The sequence below is a fragment of the Phyllostomus hastatus genome, unplaced genomic scaffold (genome assembly GCF_019186645.2).
Source record: "Phyllostomus hastatus isolate PE091 unplaced genomic scaffold, TTU_PhHast_1.1 phas_scaffold_585, whole genome shotgun sequence".
In the NCBI taxonomy this organism is placed as follows: domain Eukaryota; kingdom Metazoa; phylum Chordata; class Mammalia; order Chiroptera; family Phyllostomidae; genus Phyllostomus; species Phyllostomus hastatus.
In genome coordinates this window covers 13,723,239-13,750,885 of record NW_025334037.1, presented here as the reverse complement: position 1 = coordinate 13,750,885, position 27,647 = coordinate 13,723,239, and the positions used below count along the sequence as shown (strand labels likewise).

At 34.9% G+C, this 27,647-nt stretch overlaps 1 protein-coding gene across 2 annotated transcripts in view; it reads right to left on the bottom strand.

Annotated features, from left to right (window-relative positions):
• The window catches only part of ANO3 (anoctamin 3), a 288,737-nt gene that overhangs the window by 109,611 nt on the left and 151,479 nt on the right, over positions 1-27,647 (bottom strand). For both annotated transcript variants that reach the window (XM_045825477.1, XM_045825478.1), the window contains one exon: positions 17,036-17,154. In XM_045825477.1, coding sequence (XP_045681433.1) covers positions 17,036-17,154 — 119 coding nt within the window. The remainder of the gene's footprint in view (positions 1-17,035; positions 17,155-27,647) is intronic.

Here is a 27,647-nt window from a genome sequence, read left to right as displayed (position 1 = left end):
TTTTTCAACTCTCCCATTTTTCTCAACCCTGCTTTTGTTTTCCCAATAATGCATGATCAATACAAAATAAAGAGACAGTATTTCTAGAGATAACAGCTTGGAGATAATTGCTATTACAAATTCAGAGTTTTCTTTCCCTCATTCTCTTCTCTCACCCAAATATAGATATAAATGCATGTGTCTATGTACATGTAGTACACATAATATGCAGCAACACACCGAATTTTATATATACTGTGATAAAATGTGTTCTTATTCAACTGTATACTACAGATATCTATATTAATCAGGACTCTTTCAGTTCTAAATGACAGAAATCCTATGCAAGCCACACAATCTTAACTTCTTCTCAATCCCCAAAGACTTTCTCTGCTTATACAGTAAAAAGTATTCAGCTCTCTACCTGTCGACAGCCCAGAAATAGAGTTAGATAGCTTCCAGAACAGTAGGTTTTGGAGATTATTAAAATGTAGTTGTCAGAATTCTCACTACTTCTACTATTATATCTCTATTCTACCTCTGAGTTCTGTTTTTGTTTCTTCTTCTCTTTGCCTCATTACTTCTTTCTAAAAATAACTCTCCCTTCCTGTATTTGTAGAGGTGGCATCTTTCCTCACAGTTCTGAGAGAGCATCCCAGCTTGGATGGAATTCATCTTGGGGACCTTGTCCAAAACTGTATTTGTCATTTTAGATGGAGAATTATTTTGGCTATTTTAGAGTAGGAAAAGACGGTCAGCTCCACCTGAACCCCAAAGAAAGTGACGTTTAGGTAAAACAACAGGAAAAGTCCATTATACATGTCTAATACACAAAGTTTTATCAAATTTTGTTTGAGTGAGGCACAAAACAATGGCTGTTCCATGATAGTGCTGAGTTACTTTCATCTTGTTTAAGTGCAAGAAATACACATGAGATCAAGGATACATTAACATTGGGGTTCCTAAAACTCTTACTTGCTTTTTAGGGAGGAGTGTCTGAGGTTTGATGGGTCTCAGCAGCTAGAGTGGAGCCAATCTGCTGAGTCAGGGTATTCCAGGACCAAGGGTAGGAAATGCCACAATTTTATATTCCCATGTTTTATTTATTGCTGTGCCACTGGCCCACTAGAGGATTAATGGAGCAGGCTGGCTGTGTCTCACTGCACTTTGAAATAGCTGAACATCATTCTTTCTATAATTATATCATTATTTATTTACCTTCTCTTGAAGGGTATTTAGGCTGGTTTTCCTATATTCTTTGCTATGATTCATATTAATGCAATGAATATCCTTGTTCATATACCTCTGATTATTTTATTAACATAAATTCCTAGAAGTAAAATGACTCAAAATTTTTATTCCTTTTTAAACATGAGCTTACTTCCTTTAACTCTTGAAAGCCACACTCATAACTGTACTCTACCTAAAGTTGTAATATTTTACTAATATCCTCTTTCACGTTTACTTACTTCACGAGTTCACTGTGAGCTCCTGTGATGAGTCAGGCTTTGTGCAAGGAGCTAATGTAATTACAAAGAGAAATAACCCAATGGTCCTCATCCTTTAAAAGAGAGCAATTTAGTCAGGGAGCAAGATAGGAGGACAAGTAATTACAACTTAGTGTGATTTGTGCCATAGGAGAGGTGAGTTCAGGAGCTTTGAGAGCAAAGATGTACTGACAGCCCATGGAGAGAAGTGATATATTCTCTTCAACAAGTGGTGATAGAACTGGACATCCAAATGCAAAAAAAAAAATGAATCTAGATACAGACTTTACCTTTCACAAAAATTAATACAACATGAATCATATACCTAAATGTAAAGTGCAAAACTATACTCTCCTAGAAAATCACATAGGAGAAAACCTAGATGACATTGGGTATAGTGATACCTTTCAAGATACAATACCAAAGACAGGATCCATGAAAGAAATAACTCATAAGTTGAACTTCATTAAAATCCTACTCTATGAAAGACAATATCAAGAGAACTAGATACAAACCACAAACTGGGAAAAGTATCTGCAAAATACACATCTGCTAAAGGACTGTTATTTAACATTCATAAAGAACTCTTAAAACTCAAAAAAAACAATCCCCAAACCCAAACAGCTTGATTAATTACAAATTGTTTCAAAGGCCTTCACCAAACAGACACTTCACCAAAGAAGACATACATATGGCAAATAAGCATAAAAAGATGCTCCACATTATATGTCATCATCATATATTTAATTTAATATAAACTAAAATAACAATGGGATACCACTACACATCTATTAGAATGGCCCAAATCTGGAACCTTAACACCACCAAATCCTGGTGAGGATGAGGAGCAACAGAAATTCTCAAACATTGCTGGTGGAAATAAAGTAATGGTACAGCCATTTCATAAGACAATTTTAGGTGTTTCTTTAAAACTGGACATTTTCTTAACATATGGTATGGTAATCCTTGGTATTTCCCCAAAGGAGTCAAAAAGCTATGCCCACATGACCACCGGCACATGGACCTTTACAGAAGCTTTATTCATAACTGCCCACACTGTGAAGCAACCAAGATGCCCTTCAGTATGTGAGTGCGTGTACGCTGGTCCATCCAGACAGTGGATTACTATTCAGCACCATAAATAAATGAGTTACTAAGCTGTGTAACTCATGAAGAACCTTAAATGCATATTACTAAGTGAAAGAAACCAATCTGAAAGGCCATATTACCGTATGATTCCAACTACATGGCACTCAGGAAAAAGCCAAAGAAAAGAAACTGTAAGAGCACTAATAACAAGATCAGTGGTTGCTGAAAGGGTGTGGGGTGGGGTCAAATGATAAACAGGCAGAGAACTAAAGATTTTTAAGGCAGTGAAAGTCTATGCACGGTACTAGGATGTGTATATGTCACTACACATTTGTTCAAACCCATAGAAGGTCTAACACTAAGAGTGTCCCCTAAGATAAATGATGGATTTTAGTGTTAGGTTCATCCTCTGTAAAAACGTTACCATTCTTGTAAGTTGACGCTGATCATGGGGGACGCTGTGCATGTGTGGGGGCAGGACGTACGTGGAAAATCTCTGTACCTCCTTCGCAGTTTTATTGTGATCCTCAAACCTCTCTGAAATAGTCTTTAAAAAGTGATGTATGATTTAATTTTTGAAAAATTAATAGAGAAGGGGGAGTATGAGCATTCCTAAGCAGAGGAAACACTACATGTAAAGGCACAGGGCATAGAACAGGGAGAGTGCATTCCAGATCTGTCAGGGTTGGTAGTGATAGGAGCAATTAGTACCTGGAAAGACTTTCAAATAGCTTCAAGATAATTTTTAACATTTGACACCCAATGCTCTTATGTCCTTATTTATTGTCCTCCCCAATAAACTGCACACTTTTTTGAGGACAGGAACTGTATTTTATTCATTTTGTACCAACAATACTTTGTACAGTGCCTGAATGCACATGTGAGTGTATACACCCACACGATTCACACACAAGCACATGGCCCATTCAGATTGCAATGGTCTTCTCAAAGCCACAGCTTTTCCTTTCAATGAAGTATTTCAATTTAGGAATTTTATAATGAACATGTTACTTATTGCATACAAAAGGGAATAAAAATCACCTATAATATCAGTACTATAATTGGTCTCTCTCTCACACACACACACAATTATAATTTTGCTTTCTACCTGCTTTATTTTTTCACTTTCTTGACATATTCCCATATTATTATAATCAACCCTATTGCAACTTTTCAATAACTGCTACCTCTGTGGTTAGAGAGCCAAACGGTTTTCACATTTTAATGTCAGAGACTGATGTATCCACCTCACCTGCAACCACTCACTGTCATTTTTCAGCTGTCATTTTTCATAAAGTCACCCCAACTCCTACCACTGATACCCCACCCTCACATACACAGTGATCTTATAAAAACAAAAATCTGTTCAAAACCCTTTGAACTGAGAATAAAATGCAAACTCCCACCACAGTCCCCCTGCAGCCTTGTGCCTGCTTACCTCTCTCCCCACCGCTTTCATTTCGGCCATCCCGGTGGTCAGGCTCTGAGTTCCTGCCTCACAGGCCACACATCAGTTTCTCAAATATACCATGTTCTTCCCCACCTGAGGGCCCTTGCAGGGCAAACTCTATGGCTGAAATGCCTCTTTCTCCCACTCTCCCCTTGGCTGGCTTCTCATCTTTCAGTTCTGGCTGCTAACACCTTCTGAGAGGCTGCTTTCCTGGTCACCCCGAGTAGCTCCTCTTCCAGTGCTTAATGACCCACTTAAAGACAACTGGTAGACAAGTATTTATGTGTTGGTTTACTTACTTATTTTGTGACTCTTCCATTGGACTACAAGCTTTGCAAGAGTAGAGATGTTGCCTGTTTTATTCATCGACAAATATTGAGACTGAATATAGATTTTGGCACATGGTAGTCTCTCAAAATGCAGAGTACACTGGAGATATTGAGGGGAATTTTCAGGTAGTGATTCTCAAATGTGGTATCAGCACCAGCAGCATCAGCCATCAATGTCAACTGAGAACTTGTTAGAAATGCAAATTCCCTTGTGTAAATGTACCATGAAAGCAGTGTTTGTTGAATATTTACACAAGGGAGTACTACCTGGCCCTAAACAAAAAATGGAAATCTTACTTTTTGCAACAGCATGAAAGGGCATGAAAAACATTATGCTAAATGAAATAGGCTAGTCAGAGAAAAGCAAGTACCATATGATTTCACTGATATGTGGAATCTAATGAACAAAATAAACTAACAAACAAGATGGAAGTAGACTCATAGATACAGAGAACAGACTGACAGCTGCCAGAGAGGAGAAGGGTTGGGGGGCTGGCTGAAAAGGATGAGGGGCTTAAGAAAAAGAAAAAAAACAAAACACTGCACAGACACAGACAACAGTATGGCGATTACCAGAGAGAAGTGGGTGGGGCAGGGAGAAGAGGGTAAAGGGGGGATACATGGTGATGAAGAGACTTGACCTGGTAGGTGAACGCACAAGACTATCTAGAGATGATATATCATATAATTGTACACATGAAATGTATATAATTCTATTAACCAATGTCATCCCAATAATTCAATGACTTTTTTAGTCATGCAAATTCTAAGGCCTCCATTGGAATCACTATTATTGGAAGCCCTGGAGGTCGACCCTGTCCTCTCTCTTCAGGGAGCCCTGCAGGTGATTCTGATATTTCCAGTTCCACAACCACTGTTGTAAAGTGTCTGTTTTGAAACAGAACCATACATACTTTGTCTAAAAGTTGCCACAGCCAAAATTTCTTAGAATGTGAAATTTGAACTTTAAATGTCACTGAATCTATCATTTTATTGATTAAAATGTTAAAAAATAATTTTTGAAATATTTAATCTAACAGTTAGTGATAGTTCTGCCTGTTAGTTTTCTTTTAAGGTTGATAAATATCCACCTCTCTTATAAATACTAAGAATAATCACAGCACATATTCTTCCTGAAGAGTCTTTAAATGTAAAGCTACTTTCATACTAATGGTTGAATTCAGTTAAAATCAGATAAAATGATGAAAAGTTGTGTTTCTACTTCTCTCAAGATGGTTCAAACAATGAATTGATCTGGATGATTTATCAGGCAATTTGCTTTTGAAGGAAATTTTCCTACAGTGGTATTAGTTGTTTTATTTAAGGAGGATCATTCATTTTCCACGTTTCGAGTACTATGTAAAAGAGACCTACTTTGCTGGGCAACGCTATTAGTGGGGTCACAAACAAGACGGAAAATTAATTGTTGAAGGTAAAACTTTAGACTGGATCTAAAACACCCGAGTTACGTGACCTGCATAACTGCATCAAGGGGGACTCTGATACCATCTACTAAGACACATATCAATGGAAAGAATTAGAATTCTTTTAAAAAGTTAAACAAGAACTAAAGAAAAGAGAAAAAATATTGATTGAATTTCTGTAATGTAACTAGCATTGTTCTAAACTTATTCGCACTTCATCCAATTTTATTTACTCAAAAGTACAAGTTTTTCTGGTTCACCTAGTGAAAACCAAAGCCAAGCTTTTCAAAATAGAATAGTCTATGATGGAGCATAAACTGTGTTTTTTTTACTGTTTCTCCATGAAATCAACATTTAAAAAATATATATGAGCTTTTCATATCCTCTTAGTGGAAGTAATTTACAGAGAATAAATTTAGGTATACCTCTTCTAGCTGACTGATTTTTATATTGAAATACTATATAAGGAACCTTTAAACACTTATTTTTTTCTTAAAGAAAACACATTTCCATACCAGTGATTATTCAGTTTAAGTGATCTAACTTTAAATGCATATTTAGAAAATAAGCTCCCACTTCCAAAGAAAAGTAATTAACATTTTTAAACAAAGAAATTAAAATAAAGCTCTCAGAATGGGAAAAAATTAATTTTATTATCACCTTTAAAACTATGGAAGAGTGAAGACAGCAAGGTGAATACTTCTTGTTTTGTTCCCTAGCTTAAATCACAGTTAATTTCACAGTTGTGTTACTTGTTTATTTTACCACTTATCGGTGTGAGATATGCTTCAAGTTCAGATTTTTTTCTTAGATTTTCTACTTTGAAATTATTTACTAAAACATCTTAAATAAAATAATATTTAAGAACATTTCAAAATAAGTACTTTAACAAGTAATTTTATCTTATACATTTTTGAATCAAGAACTAATTTTAGAGCAGACTTTGTGAATGACTATTTCAATCAAACTAACATTCAAATGAATTTAAAAATAGTCAAAATTTGAGAGGTGGCATTTGTTTTACATGCAAGGCAAACTGATAAAATATTACCATAGAGATCCTATATTTCTTACTTTTAAAAATAAATTTCTAATATTTTGAAATAACAGACATACTCATCCCCCATTCTGAAATCAATATCAATTATTCTTAATTGGCTTCTCCACCAATTTTTAAGAAAACAAGAAAGTGATATAGATTGATGTACTATTACACATACCACAGTCAGAATTCCGGGTTCAGCTGCATTTGGAATCCTTCATTGCTGACACCAGAGTCTCAAATGACAATCTCCTTTAAAGCACCGTTCAGCCCAACAGCACTAGGTTCTCTCCTCCACGCCTGCTTTTCCATTAGCCGGAGTGTTACATATTGAATGCTGCACAAAGCATCTGACTGGAGGGTTTTTAGACAACTCTTTAAATGCCTTCGTCTGAATAATGACTTTTAAAAACAGACAGCTCATCTCGTTAGAAGAATACCTGTATTGTCTTTTTCTTTTTCTTTTTTTTTACTTTATTTTAAGGGAGTTAGGAATAGGGTGCGGCAGGAGGCTGCCTTCCTATCTCATTGGTTAATGTGTCTATGTATGATTCACCTAAGTGACATTTAGTCATATGACATTTGGATAATTTTATTGTCAATTTTTAATCATGTAGTTCACTTTCTTAAGTTATTTGAACGAGCTGCGCAGATTAACATACAAGGGAGGAGGTATCTTTCTGTCTGAACGGCAGTGGTCTGGGCAACGAGACTTTTTCCTTAGTGAGCCAGGTAATGTTTTATGATAGCTGAGTCAGGTTCACTAAGAATTCGTATGGATTTGTTCAGCTTTTCATGGAAATCGTCTCATTTTCTTGCTCATCAGAGAAAAGTACAACAGATACAAACCTTTCTAATTTCTGAGAAATCCTGCATCCGTTAAACTTGTGATTGCATTATATTGGCACTGGGCTGAATATAATGAAGTGACTGTAATTGGAAAGTGATGAAAGTAACTGTTATATAAAAATAAATACATAACTGGAGTTGAGTGTTCTTGCCACCCTCCTCCTCATGGTTAACATTCACTTGATGAGATGCAACAGAGAATTACATTTATTTCCGTTAAGAAAGCTTCCACAGGACAACTTGTAACTGGCACTGAGGAGATACGGAGCTAAGAAGCAGCCACTTGATGGATACGGCCTTGAGTTAGTCAGCAGGCTTAAACATTGACTTTTCAGTTGGCTCACGGAGTAGGAAATTTTAACTTCATGCAATAGTCTGAAACTTTTAAATAACACATGGTGGATTGCTGTAACCCCTGGGTTTAAATTGCCTGTGGCATCAGGGGATTAATAAAACCATATAGGTTTCTGTGATGGACACCCTCATTTGCAATCTCAATTTGTATCTTGCAAAAACCTCAACAACAATAATTTTTAAAAAATTTCCACAAGCATAAGTAGTTATTTAATAATGACAAGAGTGTTTTATTTTTGTTGACATTCTTTTTCTTTGAGATTAGTGGTAGCTGCTCAAAATATTCATATTTTGATGAACTTATTTGATAACATTAAGAAGTCTGCATGCCCATGTGAATGGAGGAAAAGGACATGGGCAGGGGAAGAGCTACAAGCAGCAGGGAAGGGGTATTTTATAGTTTATCAAGATCTGAGCACAGGACTCTCAATTCTACTATATTTTATCTTAAGCATAAAATATCAAGAAAAGCACAATATGCATAGTCCCTAATGTACTTGATCACACCCCAGTAATGCAAACATGTTCTCTACCTACCTGATACACTTGTCTTGTAGCTTCTATATAGCCCTTTGTCCATACACACCTCCATTATACAGCATCTGGCAGAGGTAAGGACTGCTTGAGTATGGTGGGTAGGGTAATAATATGGGTGTAATAATTTATAGTTTTAATTTGAACTTTTCACCTAAAATGTCATATGGTGTGTTTGAGTGTGATATTGTTATGTTACAGAATTACATGCTTCTGATTTTGTAATAAAATATTTTGTAATAAAACAGGGGTGTTATTGTGCCAGAACATGTATACAGCACAGCAGAGAGCTTAACACTGCAGTGGCTTCTGTATAACTCCTGCTACTGCTTACCCATCTCTACGATGTCAAGAAAGCCACTTTGCCATTATAAGCTCCATTCCCTCATGTATGAAATGTGGGTAAAAATACACCATAGCTTTTTAGAGTTACTGAGAGGCTAAAAGAATATAGGTCCCCAACACCATCCCTGAAAAGACCTTAATAAATGTTACCTGATGTATCTATTTAGTATCATCATTATCATTAATGTTCCAACTCTCAATCCTGTGATCCTTCTGATATACACACAACCTGGAGGGTCTGGTTACCTGGTTACCTCCATAACCTGGAGATGGGAGATGAATGAGGTAGCTTTGATTTTCAGTATTTTCAAATGACATTAGTTTTGACCTGACTTCTCTGACTATCTTCATGTCTAAGCAGTTACAACATTAATTTAATGTGAGCCTATATTGATCAAATGTATAAATATCAAGTAGAACAATTATCTGTACAATTTAATTGGCATGCTCACATACTCATTTATTGAGTTTACTTTCACATTCCATAAACATGTTTAAAATTTCTGCAGCTCTCATTTTAAAGTTTAAGGTCCTCCAGGGAGGCTTAGGAAATAGATCTCCCAAAATGAGCTCTCAAGCACTCATGGGGAAAACCCATAAGCTGGTGACTGAGGGAGCCTGCTGTGTGTCTAATTAGCAAGATACTAGTTTCAGGAGAGAGGAAACATGTATGGCATCTTGTTTGTTTTCTGTATCTCTTATGAAATAAGACTAAGACTTCCTAAACAGACAAGCACATTATTTCCTCTATAGTTTTTAAGGGAACTAAAATATCTGCCCCAGCACATGCTTCCCTCATCTCTATCTGCTCTAATAATTAAAATGTCTCCATGCCTTGATACCTGGTATTCTGCTCTACACAGAGCTGTTGGCAGCCATAGGGTGGGGCTTTTGTGGAAGAGGTGGGTGTTTTGTGTTTTTTTCCTGATTGACAAGAGGAGTTCCATACTGTGTAGAAGAGGCATTTGAAAATATTTACTATACTGATTATTATGCAATTCCAAGGAATGTAAACCTTTTCCATTTTCACTATTTTTCTGAGGTTTAGTATTAAGTTTGTAACAGACTCCCTGTCTATTTTTATTAGTTTGTTGATACAAGAGTAATTGCAAACAGGTCAATCCACTCCTAGGGTTTCATAAGTTAGCCACGCAATTATTAAAATGCTGAGCTGTCTGCTTCAGAGCCATGGTTTAGGGCTTTAGACAGATGTGACTAATATATGTGAGTGTAATTCTTACATTAACTATTGAACCCAAGTCAGAGAAGCACAGGGTTCTGGAGTCAAAGAAACAGAGCTACAATCCAGCTCTGTTTCTGCCCAGCTCAGAAACGGGGCTAGAAATTTACCTCTCTAACTTTACTTTCTTCATTGGTAAAATGAGACTACTACTACTTCCTCTCATTGAGTTATGAGAATTACTTGACATGATGCATGCAAAGTGCTTAGCCACAGATTCTGGTGTATAAGAGTAATTTGTACTGGGGGATGGGGCTAACTGAAATGCCACTTACCATGGTGACCAGACTAAAGAGGTAAAGTCCTGAGTTGCTCTTGTCTTGCCAGTGTAGTAAAGTAGAAAAGCACCTTCAGAAAACAGAATCACCTTATTTTAAAGCTTAGCTCAGTCATTTACTAGCTATGCAACATTTTAAAATGGGAATGATAATATGGTAATACTTATGAGTTAAATTTAAACACTGTACAAATTCTTAAATTGTAAGCATTTTCTCAGTGAAAAAGAGCTGAAGATTTGTATACAATTGGTATCAGACTTCACATATTGTTTTTGCAACCACCTTCTTACATAACCATACTGAGGGGGTTGTTATTTTTCAACTGCTTTGTTTGAGGGCATTTCTATTTTTAGTTTCATCTTTTATTCTTGAACATTTAAATGCTTTAATCCTTCCCATTCCTCGCAAATAACAGTGTGAGAAACATCCTTAAACATAATTATTTGGGATAACATTTAATTACATTCTCTGGATAAATTCCTACAGTGGGTCAAAGAGCAAGATGATTTTAAGGCTGGTAATCTTATTGTCAAATTGTTTTCCAGAAAATTTGGATCAATATATACATCTACTAGCAAGAAATAGAATGAAAAGTTTATAGGATAAATTCTGGATTTTATTTTGTGTTAAAATGTTTTCTAATTTGGTTTAAAAGAGCATTGCTTACACTTGTATTTCTGCAATTACTAGTACTGCTTATCATTTTACATGTTAAAATTATATTGTTTTTCAATATTTTTTACTCTTGAATTTATTCATTATATTATTATGATATCTTTGCAGATTAAGAATATTAACCATCCTTACATACATGTATATTCCAGTATGTCAGCTTATTACCAAGTGCTAAGTTTATATCTTACTTTAAATTTGATTGTAATTTTGATACTGATTAGTATAGAAATACTTAAATCTATTAAGCATTCCATGATTAATTGTATTGCTGATTTGCAAAATCTATTTTAAGAAGCCAATTTTAAAAAATTACGTGATTTAAAAAAATGTTAATTTTTGCATATTAATTTTGAATTTAATATCTATTGAGATCTTAAGTTCTTGTTATAAGATGTGAGGTAGGCATCTAAAATGTTTTAATCCCCTCTGAATAACTGACCCATTCTTGAGAGACACTTGCACATTTTTGAAGGACCAATATTTCATAACTGATTTACCTCTGTCATCATGCACACACACTTTTAAATTTAAGCAGTTCACAGACAATGTGGAGTAATTCTGTAAAACCTTATACTAAATCTTCTGGAAAATATACACTAGGAGCAACTAAATGGCACAAGGGGAGGGAGACGCCTCCAACAGCACAGGGAGGAAGGACTGTGTCCCCCTCAGTATCACAGACCCTGCTGACCAGACCAGGTATCCTCTGGGCTGTTGGAAGAGGAATTTTCTTAATACTGGACAAGAAGATAAATGTAAAACACTGGCCAAAGGATATAAATCAAGATAATGTGCTGTATGTCCCATATTTTACATGAAAATCAAATACTAGGGTATCATTGCCCACAATGATATTACTACACATAAAGATTATCATTTTAAGTCCTAAAGGTATTAACATTTTTCTTTAGAAAATAACTACCTCACTAAATTCAGATAATTAACATTTGATTTCATGTATATTTTGTCAATTAAAACAGCCATATAGGGTCAAGTTTAGTCCTTTATCTTGTAGTTCATCATAATTTTCCTCCAATTGCTGAAAAATATGCACTTACAGAATATTAATCCCTGTTCATAATATACAGGTAAAGAGCCATGGAGGCAAATAAAAGAGCTGCAACACCCACATGAAAGATACATCATACAAGGCCACAGAGCCAGCTCCCTTTCACCTTCTCCACCAAATCATCAGTGTCCCCAGTCTTAACAGAAAGTTATTCCTGTTACCGAGTTAAAGATGAACACCATCTGACAATTTATACAATCACATTGATTGGCCTTGAGATTTAAATTTAATGAACTGCTAAAATATTCATGCAAAGGTTTTCCTAGCCCATAACCTCTTTTCTGTCTAATTTGATACCAAACGTTCTGTAAAAGGAGACATCACCATCATATGGAATGAATAGAGATTTATATTCTCAGACTCATTATTGGCAACATCTGTAGTTATCGTTGGCATCCCGGGAGATGGGAGCAGCAGCAAGCTCTTCACGAAGCAGAAATCATGGATTCTGCTTCACGAGTTTATTTTTTCTAACACAGACTAACTGTAGATAGTTGTGTACACTGTCCACTCCTACAGGCTCTGCCTGGTGTGTAGAGCATGGCTCTTTGATGGAGAGGATTTTGCTTCTGAGGATCATCCTGTTGACTATAGGACCTTATCTTTAAGTGTTATTCACAGCGCTCTCTGTATTACTATGACAGAGACAGGCAATCATGTTTTAACCCAAACTATGTTAAAAAACAATCCCTCTATACTCAAGACTTTGCTTGCAGATAGCCCAAGAACTCCAGTTTATACATTTATGAAATTGATTCTTTTCTTACATTACAAATTTGCTTTCTGGATTTCTATCCACAAAGGTGTGAGAGAACATTTTGTCAAAATGTTGAAAGGAAATAAACTCGCCTTTAAAAAATTAGTTCATTATTTTTATTGGATGTTTGTGACTGCTGTAACTCTCTATATAAATATAGTCCAATGAAATGTAATCTTGGAATTTTGACCTATGTTAGTGTTATTATAAAGAAAGCACTTTTGTAAATAGAGTTTTAGAAATGGTCATTTCAGAAAGTTTTAGATAGGTTGCTTAGATATCATGCAATTTAGGCTATGATATTTAAATATATTTGGGTTCTATAGAATTAAATGAATAATATGAGTATGTTGTGAAAAACTCAGACACGAGTTTGCAAATATTCCCAGTGACTGATGACAAATTCACTTTTTATTAGCAATCACTGATACCGGCCAACATGTTATCTTTTAACATTTACGGTTGTCTCCATTAGCTATTGGCGAGAAACAAACCATCCCCAAACACTCATTATGCAGCTCAGGATTCTGTGGATAGGCTGTCTCAGGTGGACTGTTTCATGAGTCTATGTCTCCTGTTCTTTGTCACTGAATTTTCTCATATTTCTGCCTGAGTTGGGTAACTGGGCTCACCAAGCTCTGGCCCACTTGGTCTCACCCTCCTGCAGAACAGCCATGACTTGTTCACATGGTGGAGGCTGAGTCCCAAGAGAAAGAATGTGAGTGTAAGACCTTCAGAGTCTCAAGTTCAGCACTGGCACATCTTCCCTTCTACATCAGTCTACTGGTCGACACAAAGCCCAAGGCCAGTTGAAGAGTTTTTCACCTCTTGATGGGAGTAGCTGTAAAGTCTCATTGAAAATAGAGTGGGCACAACAAAAAAAGAAGTGTGGCCAATTTTCTTTTTTAATTTAAAATGTCTTTATTCAGTGATAGGTAAATACTGTTCCCTACTAAAAACAATAACATTTGTCTTTCAATCTGGCAAGCTTAATTAGGAAATTCATCTGTCTTTTTCTTTCATATTATGTTGACATGATACAGGAAGCAGTATGCAAGAATCAATTTAATAGGTATTATTCAATAATTTCACACAGATGGAGAACTTTGGATAAATGGTTAAAATTATAGATGCATATTCGATGTGGGCATATAGATAATCTGTATGCACCAATGAACTTGACAGAAGATGTGTTTGCACTCATTTCTGGTAACCAATTTGCTTTCTGTGACTCTTCAAAAACAATGCCAAACCTTACAGATCCTGGAGAAGGGATTTTTCCTCTTTTTGAGTTTTCTACAACTGATTTCTTTCTGTTTTCTAGTAGCTGTTCTTTCAGTGATTCAATTGTTTTCCATTTCTTCTTTATGTTCTTGTTTTTCTTTTGTCTTTTTCAAGATCTTATGGTGAATTTTCTATTTACTACAATGCTTCTGAGACATTTAAATATGGCTTCCATTATAAAGCTAAATCTTCACTTATCCTATACTTAGTGTCATGTCTAATTTCTAGAACTCTTAGCTTTCTCCATTTATATGTCTGTATCTGAACTGCATCCCAGCAGCTGGAGAGCAAAACCTGTTCTGAGTTTCCCACCTTTCTATGCCTTACAGTGACAAGTTTTGCACATAACATAGTAGCTTTCAAATAAAGAAAAAATATGTCCTACTACTTTATCAATATAACATCATCATATTATATTTCAATATTGCAGATGTTTTTCCATCTTTAAAATATTAAAGAATTTTAGTGTAATCAAATAACACATGGTAAAAGTTAATAATTTGAAGCAATGTATTCTAAAGATACAATTTATTGTTCTGAAGATTAATTAATCCCAAAACAATCTATAGTGTGTTGCCGATTACTTGCTAAATTATCAGAAGCAGTAAATACTTGGTCAAAATAAAAGTTCACCATGAGGACTCAAAATCATTCAGAAAATATTAACACCAAAATATGCATGCAGGTTTAACACTTTGTCCTTTATTTTATATTCTGAAGTTCAAGTTTAGTCAAAGTGAGGTTTGGGATATGACTATTGTTGAGCAGAAATGAAATGGAGGGTATCATTGCTGGCGTGTGGTAAATTCTAGAGAAGCAGATATTCAAATTTTATTTAATCCTAGTTCATTTTTTAATTATTTGAAGTACACCGTACTTGTCTTCCTGTTGGGGATATAAGTATCTTAAGGAAAAAAACATATGTTTTTCCTCAATTTTTCTTGTAATTCCTTCTTTCAAGTCACTTGAAACAATGCTTTACAGATAATAGACTCTCTAGACATCCATTGTGTTGACCATATACACAGGAAGACAAAGCAAACACAGGGAGATTAACCCCTGGTTTGTGAATACCCCAAGAAATATGGGCACAAAATAGTGACTCCTTTAAACAAAACCAAAGAAGAATGAATAAATTTGGTACCATTTATCACTGCATGTATTTATTGAAGTTTGGCATCTTTTATAATAACATTTAAATTGTGCCATATTTCTTCATTAATGTTTCAGTGGTGACTGAAAAAAGGATTTGTGAAATTAATTCAAGTCAAACCGAAGCAAACATTACAGAGAATGTGATATATGAGGTCTCTCCAGAAAGAATCCAGTCATGTAATAGGAAAAATAGAGACATTTATTGAAGAAGATACAAGATACAAGAAACATTGGACATAGGAAAATATGCCTCAGTCCCCTTCAGAGTAGACACCTTGGGACCTCACCCAGTTCTCCTGATCTCCATCAGCTGCCCTGTCGTATTTTCCTGAATCTCATCAACAGGCTGAAATCTCTTCCCTTTCAAAGGTGATTTTAGTTTTGGGAAAAGCCAGAAGTTGCAGAACACCAAATCTGGTCTGTAGGGGGGCTGAGTCACCTGGGTGATTTGATGTTTCAACAAAAAACTCTGCAATAACATGATATATATGCAGGTGCGTTGTTGTAATGTAGATGCCAATCACCAACTGCCCATAGCTGCGGCCTTCTGAATCATATGAATAGTTTTCAGGAGGAATGTTCAAGCTTAGCAAAAAATTTGACGCAGATTGGTTGCTCTACTCACCTAGTCATTTTAAATGCGACGACCAAGACCACACAGTACACATGCTCACTTAATGGCATCTACCACCACCACTGACTAGAGGAGTGAAGTCGTCATTGTTCACACACGCTCATTCCAGTCAACTCTCCTTGGCTGCCAGGATACATCAACATTGTGCAAACTGTTCTCATTACATTAACAATGGCTGGACTTTTTCCAGACAGACCTCATATTCACAAGTATGATTATTGGCCATGTAGTGACAATGAAAGTTGTCATTCTTTGTATTAAACTGAAAATTTTACAAAGGCATTCCTTTTTTAAGCAATAAAAAAACAAGAAAAACAATGAGCTTGAACTGAGCCAGGATTTGTGTTGGAACACTTCAAAAAGATGTTGGACAACCACACTCAGATGCCTTGAAGAGTCTGATTTTGAGAGACAGTGTGATTACTCAAGTAAGGATTTTTTTTTAAACTGAAATTTATCCTGGTTACTCACTGTTAATGAACTATAGTTTCAGTGAGGTATTATCAGCCTCCAAGTTGTTATAAAAGCCTGCTATCTAGTCAGCTTTCACTGTGCTCCAGATACTGTCATATGGTTATCTCAGGTAGTCAGCGAAGAATTTTGTCAAGCAGACAATGTGATTCTGATTTTATTGACAGATAAAACAAGGCTGAGAGAGTTTAACCTGCTTAAGTTAACAAAATTAGTAAGTAAAGGAACTGGAATTCAAAGCTTGTTCCATTTGACATTAAAATTCATATATTCATCAAACCATGCTGCCTTTCAAAAAACATGAAAAATGGTGGAATCATGGAAAAATTATTCCATTTATTCTTTTTTTAGGTTCCTTCCCTAGAGAAGATATTACCAAATAATTTTATATTTCAGATTTTTTAAAAATTCTAGTATAAAATAAAAATGTGACATTTACACATTACTTTTGAATTTTGTATCCTTAGACATGTTTATTAAATTGTGCATCCTCTTACACTCTCCAGCACAATGCAGATTACTGTTGAAAAATTAAAAGCTTTAAGGAGTTATGGCCTTCAAGTGGCTTTTACTAGTTTAATTTACATTACCTTTGGCAATCTTCTCCTGGATTCAGAATTATCTTTGGGAACAAAATCTTTAATGAGCCGAGAACGGTCATAATTAGCATGTTCTGATTCATCCAAGTAATCCTTATCTTTTCCTAGGGCTACAAAAGAGAAAAAGATAATTATATCCATTTTTATCCTTTTTAAATTTTCTGTCTTTTTACGTGTACTAATCTTGCCTTTTTTCATATTTTCCTAGTGCTCAGCCAAGTATAATTATCTTATGACCCATCCACCAAGTAAGCCAAAAAAATTAATAACATGGAAGTTTGCCTGTTAGTGAATTAATACTGACACTAGAGTAACTTTCATAAAAGTTAAATGCATCTCTGGTATTTAACATACTTAAACTTTTTGAAAATAAAATTATAATTATGCACATTTTACTGGAAACCACCTTTTTGAACTTGAAGTAGAGATATTTGTAAAAATTCAGTATCAAGAGATAGTACATACAAATATAGGTATTTGTAAGAATTCAATAGATTTCTGAACATTTATTTGACTAGTTAAAAGCTGTGTACATTTGAGAATTTATTTTCTTAAAAAGTTGTAAAGTTTTATAAATGTGAATTTGACATAAGGGTATAAGAAGTCTGAGAAACCATAGAAGAAATGCTACCATTCATTACAAGAAAGATTTTAGAAAATAACAAACAAGCTATAATCAATGTAAAAGAATATAAAACACAAAACCTCTATGGTGGCTGTAAGAACCGTTGACACACTTCACAAAATTTATATTTCCTATGATAATAATATCTCTTCAAATTAAAAAAAGATTAATATATGCTTAACCTTTTTCAAACAAATGAAAATATTATGGAGACGCTTATTTTTAAAAATTGTTAAACTGTTAAACACAAATTCTGACATGGACAACTATATATAGTGCATTAAAGAGTTCAATCATTTGACATAGGATTGTGACAGAAAAAAAGACAATTTTGATTATAAAGCATACATTAATATCTTTATTAGTAAAGCTTAAAATCTTCAATAATGTGTTATGCCATACAAAGCTAGTAATATCAGGTTCTTAGCATTGGAATGAACTAAGATTGAATGGGTCACACCATGTTTTAGGATATAATTAATTACTAGTTATGTTAAAGTGCTCTAAGAATTTAGGGTTATACCTTCACCTATGAATATAGCTAACAATGATAAATGGCTAACATTTACTGAGTACATACTAAGAGCCAGAAACTTTAGGTACATTATTTTCTTCAATCCTTACAACAAGTCTACAAAGTGGGTATGATTTTCATAATAGTGGAGAATAGTAACCCAACCCATCACTCTTTTGACATTGTTCCTGTAAGTGCTGATTCTGACTAACATGTAGCTTGTAGGTGAACAGCATGTTTATGTGAGAATCCTAGTAACTAACTTCAAAAGTTCCAATATTCAGACATTCAGTCATGCGAGATCTGAGAGATTTGCTGACCTTCAACAGGAAAACCAGGATGATGTAAAACCAGGATGACAAAAACCAGGATGATGCACACAAGACCATCACTTGGCCAGTTTTGAGGTCCTTATCAGAATGAACTATGCTGGTCTTCATGTAGAAAACTTTTCAACCCCCTTTTCTTGATCTCACTGTTCTGCCTCTCCTCTCCCTTCTTATAAAAACCCATGCCTGTGCTGAGATGTTAAGATGGCCTTTAAGACTGAGTCCCCCATCTTTTCAGGTGACTGAATACTTAAATCAATCTCTTTAATTTATACCAGCATCTATTTTCTTGAGTATTGTCTTTCAAAATGGCGGGCAGCTGGACCTGCATTTGGTTACATTTTTTTACCTACATTTAATAATAAACTAAGACATATGCAAATTAAGTAGCATGCCAAAGTCACCAAATCAGCAAGGGGTACATTCCGACTTGAAACCCATCAAGATCTGACTTCAAAGCTGATGTTTATGAATAAACTATAATGTTTCCTGTAGATTTATGTAAATTACATTTCATTCAGCCAATACTTATTTATTAAACACCTACGACATATAAAGCATCCTTTTAAGAGTTTGAGTTCTGGAAGCAAACAGAACACTGCCATCATGAAACATCAAAGTAAGAGCAAAAAAACAATATAACAAATTAAGTGAAATATTAAGTATGCTTTGCGATCAGTGCATTGGAGAAAAACACAGCAGGGAGGAAAGATGCCAATACCAAAGGTGAAAAATGTTATTACAGTACAGAGAATTGTGGTAACTTCTGAGCAAAGGCCAGATATGGTAAAGCAATCAGGAGTGTGATGTAGCAGAATGCAAACTAATATTGATTTCAGGCAACCCAAGTCAAAATCCTGGCTACACCATTTATTAGCCTAATGGCAGTGGGTCATTTATAATTTCTTAATCTGAAAATTGTAAATATCAAATCCTCTAGTCCCAAGGAGTAAGAAGGACAATATATGTGACTTGAAAACATTAGGTACTGAAGAAATATATATTCCTTTTCTTTGGCCTTGCCTTAAATTCACAACTCTAGTGTTTAAGAATCTACCAAACAAAGTACGTAAAATACAACTAATAAAAAAGACATCTTCCATTTTAAAGCCTAAGAGGATAAGACACAAAGTAATTACCTTTAGTATACCAAGAAACAATTTAAAATGTCATTATAACTCCCTTTTACATTCATCAATAATATGATTTATGATGGAAACTTGGTTTGAGTGGGAATCCATTAGGTCTTCTAAATTTTGTTTGTGAACCAGCATCAGCTCCAAAGCTCAAGGGGACCAATCAGTATAGCAGGCCATTATGTTTGCAACATAAAACTTAGGCCCATCTCTGGAAGTGTAATTTTAATAGCCAAATTATTACAGCTCCATCACTCTTCCTTAGTACAATGCCATTTATTTCATTACTTTGTTACATTATATTATAACTGCTGGAGCACCTGGAAATGGATGAGGTAACTTTTGGACAATGTTAAATATGCATGAGTGATCTTATTAGTTGGCCTACATTTACACGTAATTCTGCAACCTTCCTGTTGCTATTGATAGTGTGTTTCAGAGCTGCCAGAGTAGTTGAGGCTGAAGATTAAAATAATAATCATAATAGCCTAAGATTATGGTCATAGTTTATAATTTACATATTACCTCCAACATATATTCTCTTATTTGCATCCAAGAAAACATCCTAATTCAGCTCTGCTCAAACAAGCTCTGCTTACATTATAATAAGGAATCAAACCATATTATTGATATCACAAGTCAGGAAACTGTGTATAGATAGTATGTAGTTAGTAGCTGAAACTGTATCTTTGGACTACTAATACATTGCGTAATGTTTAAAACTATTATTTCACCAAAGTTTCCTGTAAGGAATAATTCTAATGGTCCATTCATGGATCACTCAGTGGTTAAAATGTGATCATGAAGATGTAGGTTTATTCTTTATAGTTCCTTTGTTGCAACCTTCTCCCTAACAATGTCCTTGTTCTAAAGTCCTGACACTAGCCAGTCACAGAGAGGAGGTAAACTTGGTAAACCCCACCACTAAACACATCCTGCAGATAAACTGCTTTCCACTGTGTCACTGTTTAAATCTATCCACGTGCGTCCTTCCAAACATTCACCCAGTCATCATTATCCAGCTATCCTTGAATAGATAGTATCTGCTAGGCAATATGAATAAGACAGATAGGAAGAGCACTTATTATCACTTAGTGAATTGAGTGTAAATAAAGTCATATCCAAAGTGCTATGATAACAGAAAGGAGGAAGCATCTAAATGACTTTGAGTATTAGGAAGGATTCAGGTAACAACAATGTTAAAAAAAGCATTCTGCTACTTCTTAACAGTGATCATTATTGGGTCTTTAAATGCTCTACAAAAACGATTTTTCCACACAATTTAAGTGAAAATAAGGAACATAATTAAATTAGGTCCTGAGTGAGAAAAATAAGAAAGTACTGATTCCTAACAGGTGAGGAAAATCACAGCGATGAATAACATCATAGATCTCAAGGTAATGCATTCTACAGCAGACTCTCCAAAGGTTTGTGTGCCAGTAGCCTCTCTATCTTTCATCCATTCATCTGGCCTTTCACTGATCCTAAAATATTCTTTGAGCACCTACTACATGCCATGTACTGTTCTTGATTCTCGGCTACAGGCATCAATGAGATTGACAAAGTCTCTGTCCTCTAAACACAGAAAGAGGGAGAAAAATAAATTGCATAATTTCAATAAATCACATGATAATACTTACATATTATGAACAAAAATAAATCAAGATTAGGAGACACAAAGTCAAGCTTGTATGAATTTTCTTTCTATCAGCGTGGGGCCCTGGGATAAGAGAAAATGTATTCTGAACAAGGAACAAAAAAAATTGGGATTGGCTGTAGCATTCTAAGTAAAAGGAAGCATTAGGAAATGGCCTAGAGGGGCCAGGCCCAGATATCTTGTAAGATCTCAGAAGCCACAGTAAGGAGTTTACATTTTAAATGTAATGGGAAATATGGAGGGATCTGAGTAGAGAAATAATGAGATTTAGTTTTCCTTTTACTAAAGCTTCCTGTAACTGCTGGGTGTAGAGCGGACTATCAGGAGGCAGGAGCTGGAATGGAGACCAATTAGGACTTGCTGTGTTACACTGTCTACCAAGAGCTGGAGGCAGGCTGGCCCAGGGTGTAGCAGTGGGAATAGCACTTGTAGCAGAAAGTGATGAGCAGTGTCAGAATCTAAATATAATTTCAGAATTGACCCCAGACAACTTATTTAATGTACTTAATAAATAATTGAAAAGATTTACAGTGACTGTAAGGCAGTCATAACTGGAAAACAGTGTGTTATTTCAGTGCAATTCCCTTATTTCTATAATTCCTAAATAAACTGACATTAGCAGATAGTCTTTGTTATACCAAATTCATAAGAAATATTGTTGGTGAAAGTAATAAAATCAGTGGAAATTATCTAATACTATAAAACAAAAGCAGAATTACCATGTACTCATTTGATTATAACTGTTTTAAGACCAATGAAAACTTCACCAATCTAGATCATTACAGTTATAGAAAACAAACAAATGTCTTAACTGTCTAATATAAACCACTTCCTGAGGAAGTTGTTTCATAACAATAACAAAATGTTATTTCGCTGGATTAGACGACGGATATTGCTTGGTTGGACTCCAATTATGTTGGTTTTAATGAGTCCTATTTACTTCATTTCAAAGTTACCTGATTTTATGGCACCATGGGTATGGGCAGAATCAAACATGGGTTACATGAATTTCTCTGTCCTGGTTATTTTCTAGCATTCTAACAAGAAAAAAGGGTGGGTGATACACAGTAGCAAGGTTTCTAGGATTGATGGGCAAGATTATTGTCACACCAAAGATTCAAATTCATTGTCACGTGGATCAACACTTTCCAGATGATTGTGAGTGTATGTATGAGTGTATGAGTGTGTTTGTGTCCCTGTGACTGGTAATATGGGGTGAAATGGTTCCCTGGCTTTGGGAGCTGCTCTATGAAAAGTACAAATAAAGACTCAGAAATGATAATAAAAAGAACAAACAAAATTCTAAACCTCTCAACCTGATTAGCTCCTTTTAATAGATTATCTCCAGGATATATTTTACCATACAATGTGACCCCTCAGTCCATCTTTTCACTGCTCCAATCTTGGTACTTATTAACATCTTGCAGAGCTAGTGCCCTATGCATGTCACTGACCGCTTTTCGCCTTACCAGGCTTGGTTCCTATTGAGGTAAGAGAGAAGGTAGGCATTAACACACTTTCTGAGTTAGAATCTCAGTTCTCCCTTGGCTATAAGGCATTTGCAAATTATTTTATTTCTTAGTGAATCAGGTTCCTCTTCTGTAAGAAAAAGGCAGATAATAGTACCTGACCAAAAAGACTGTTATGAGAATTGAGATAATGCACATAGAGAGTTGTGTAGTAAAAGTTCGGTAAATTATTGTTATTCCACTCTGCCATAAGAATCACATTTTGGTTAAAATAGGAACAGCTGGTTAGTGAAGCTATCTCTGAGACTAGCAGAATTTGGTGTTGAAGGATAAGCTTACTGACTGCATAAAGCAATGAACAGATATTTGTTGAACCTCTATGATGATGTTCTTGCTAGGAGTTATGATGAAGCTATCTATGCCTCTTCATTTAATTCTATAATCTTGCAAAGTATGAATAATGAATTCCAATTTACAAATGAAATTAGAGAGGCTTGGGGAGGTTAATAATATGCCATAGTCACATAGCTAATAGGTACAAGAATGGAGATTTGACCACTGGCTGGCTGGGAAAACAGCACACTACAAATCTTGTTGTACAATCAAAGTGGAAATTTCAGCTCTGAACCAATAGATTATGAACAATCTTTCCTCTAGAGCTCTAATTTTGAACAATGAGAAATATTAATCCTCAATGAAATGCTGAAGACCTATAATTCACTCTGCCATAGCATTAATATTTTCATTGGCAGTTCAAAGTAGTGCACTGTAAAAAAGAAAAGCCATTAATTGGCTACATCAGTCAGTTTGGTGATAAATACAGTCAGCTACAGCTATATTCTCACGTTCATTATAAAAAAGAACACATCATATGTACATGTTTTAAATCCTTAAAAAGCTGTGATAGTTCTCTAAACTGAATAAATGATAGAATGATGCTGGGAAGTGCTAAACTATTGAGTACGAGATACAATCCCTGGAGAGACATAAGTGCAAGTCGTGTGTCAAATGACTGAGATATATTGTACTAGAATTAAGGGGAAAAATGAAGGTAGGGCATCCAATTATATTAAGCATTTGGAGAAAATGGTAATATTTGTGATGGCAAGTTGTGAAAAACGAGAAGCCTGGGACAGAATACACAGGTCTGCTCCACTGGAATGACTGCTCGGCCATTAATGAGCACCAACACGGGAGAATTACTAGTGCACCGCTTCTATGCACATTCCGGACAAGATTTTTGTTCCTTTTTTTTTTTTACCAGAAAGTAAGTAACAATAGTAACCTCTTTCAGAATTAATTACTATAGAAAAGACCTTTGTATTCTGAATGTATTTGTTCTGATTAAATGTTCTTTTTGACATTTTAAATGAAGTGAATCTGCTGGTGGTTGTCTTCCTTTAATTAGGAAACTTAATAAGCCTGCACTGCTTCTCTGACACATACACACAAAAAAGTGTATTATAAGAAACATGACTAATTTCCTTTGTTAAAAATTGTAAAAAGGTACCTTAACAATGTCCTCATAGAGAAATCAAGATATGTGTTTTATGCTACAAATGTTTAACCCTGGCTACGGTGTAATATTTACCTGGGGAATACTTAAGACTACAGGTATCAGTTGCATTCTCCAAACCATTTAAAACTGATTCTCTGGAGCTGGGACCCAGGGAGTTCTAAAAGCTCCTGGGTGACCTAAATGTGGACCAGGCTGAGAACCCTGGTGTAGGCGATGGAGCCAGGCCACCAATGTGTTCACTAATGAGAACGTCATTTAAGCAGGTTATAAATAAATTCATTCCAATGTTGTAAAATAAGTTTGGAGGAAGATTATTATCACTTTTTGATAAAATCTTTTTATTTGTGTTCAATTTGTGAATAAGAAAAGTTCAAAGGCATTGATCATAGGCAAGTCCAGTGAGTGACAGGTTTTAATGTACGTCTTGCTCAACTAAAGAAAACCTTATGTGATAACAGAGAAAGGACCAAGAGGCGGCTGAGTAAGCTTGTCATTGTTATAGGAAAAATAAACTAGTGGGAGTATCAGGAGAGAATCTTTCAGTATCAATATTATTACAAATACTAGATAACTATCAATTATTTCCAAATTTCAGTTTTGGAAAACTATTTATAGATATGTGTGATATTTTGATTAAAATATGAGCATTTTTTCTACTTATCAAAAAATTTTAATGTAAATATTTTTACATATTCTTATCTATAATATTTTAGATGTTGTCTAGAGAAACAAAGAAAGAAAAAACAAACAGCAAGAAAAATATAACAACAACAAATAATCACCTCAGGTAAAAATTCCATTAGCTAGTATACTGACATATTTCTTTCTAGTCCTTTCCCAATACATTTAAAATTAGTAATTAAAATAAGAGGTCTACATTTATACTTAAGTTATTTTCCCCTCTATCAACATGCACTAAATGTTCAATAAATTTATTAACATCTATGTGATACTCTAGCATGTAGACATTTTACAATTATTTTAACTATTCCCCTATTAGAATAATCAATTTGCTTCTATTTCTAAGTTTGATAATTACTATAAACAAAGCTGTGAGAAAAGAAGTATTTTTTTATTTTTTGATATATCTTAGAACAGATTTTTAGATGTAAAAATAAATGTCCTTGAAAGAAATGTTCTACAGGTTTCCTCATTTGGCCCATATAGTAAAACAACTCATCAAAGAGCCATTTACCAACTTGTTGATAAAGAAGCAGAGTTGAAAACAGCTGAGTAAATTTTAAATTTGTTTGTTTGTTGTTCCTTCCTCTAAAGACTTCATTAACATGATATTAAAATAACTTTTAACAAGTAAAAGCAAGTGTGGCAGGTTCGATTCCCAGTCAGGGCACATGCCTGGGTTGCAGGCCACGGCCCCCAGCAACTGCACATTGATGTTTCTCTCTCTCTCTCGATCTCTCTCTTTCTCCCTCCCTTCCCTCTCTAGGGGGAGGGCTAGTGCTGGTGGAGGGAGTAGCTCAGCCAAGAGTTTGTACAGCAACAAGAGGAGCATTTCTCCTCAGTCAAATCCTAGAGGTGTCTGGACTCAAACTGGCAAAATCTACAAGGGCTGGGAGTGAGGATGCATGATGAAAACATGAAGAAAACTGAAAATCTGACAAGAGCCCATGCAGAAACCAACCTTTCCTCTAAAGAAATTCAAAGAGAGAGAGAGAAGTTAATGTGGGAATTGCCACTTTACAGTAAGGTTCTCAATCTGACATTGGGTCGTCATCTGTGTAGTCACTTCTTAGCCATTCACTCAAAAGTTAAGTCTTATCAGTTTTCAGGACATCTCCATATATCCAAAACACTGAGTCAGCCTTCCTGTTCTTTTCATCTTAAATGTAAACAGGCAACTAAAGATCATAAATTTTAGTAAATTCTATAGCCAAAAAGAGAACAACTAATTTAAATAAGCAGACAAACTGAACCTTGAAAAAACAGGCTAAAATTTAAAGAGCAAAGAAAAACTTAAGACAATCACAAATAGCACTGGATAGATTAGAGATCTCTTCCTAAAATAAAATAGCATGCTCTAAAAGTTACATTCTAAGAATATAAAAAAAGCTTGGAAATCAAATAACATATATGATTTTATACCACCCTCCTCCCCAACACATGTATAAAAATATTTGGAAGAAAAATTTAGGAAATCTCCCAGATCCAAGACGGAAATCAAAACCACAGGATAAAAGGAAATGTTTAACTTTTAATTGGACCTCCAGAAAGAGAGGAAGGAAAAAACAAAGGCGCACAATTGTGGGCAAATCATACAGAAGCAAAAAGGAGTTCTGAGGCAAAATGAAGGGACATACAACCTCTAGAGCAGGAAGGATTAAAACACACACATGTGTACACACACACACACACACACACACACTCTTCCTCATTGTGCTGTAGAGTTTTATAGCACAAAAAGCAAAGATAACAAAGATGTATGTAGAGGAGAAAACTATCAATTGCAAAGAAATAAGATAAAAACAGCAGTAACAACAGATGCTCGATGAAAGTCTCTAACTTTAAGAAAAAAGATTTTTAATCTAGAATTTTATGGCCAAGCAAATACCAATCGGTAGCAAGAGCTAACTGAAGTCATTTCAGATATACAATCACTTAGAATGTTTGCACATCACATCAACTTTCAGAGCTTAAGGATATACTCTGAAAAAAAAAATGAGAATGAAAACTAGCAAAGAATAAGTGTGACATTAGAAACTGGAATTATCCTGTACTCCAAAGAAAAGTCAATGTAACCAAGAATTTCTTAAAGGAGAAGATTGAGATGATGGATATAAAAACAAGAAACTGAAACATAATGTAAATGTTTGGAAAAAGGAATATTTTTGTTCTCCCAAGAAGAAAACAATGTCAGTCTAGGAAAACAAAACTAACAAAAGATAGTGGTATAAACAATGAAGTAAATATAATGTATGATTCTGATTACTTACAGAGGGCTAGAAAGGGGAATTGATCTAACCTTGACTCTAGGAATATTCAAGAGAGGCACAGAGGTCATAGCAACTTGAAACTGTACTATACTACATCTGCAGGAAGCACCATTTTCACAGCCATAATATATCTGCCAAGTGAGGAGTCAAGATATACTGTTGAAATGTGATTGGATATGATAAAAAGGTGCAAATGCACTATTTACAGTAATAAATTTAGTCAGTAGAGAGGTTTAAATTTAAAATGGCAATATAACTATGAAAAATTGAAAGGTTATATGTGATAAACCTTCATCCAGCACAACAGGAAATCAACAGATAATGCTGAAATTTGATAAATACTAGACATAGTAATATAAATGTACTTATTCATGGAGAACTGTAAACAATTTCCAAGAGAAAA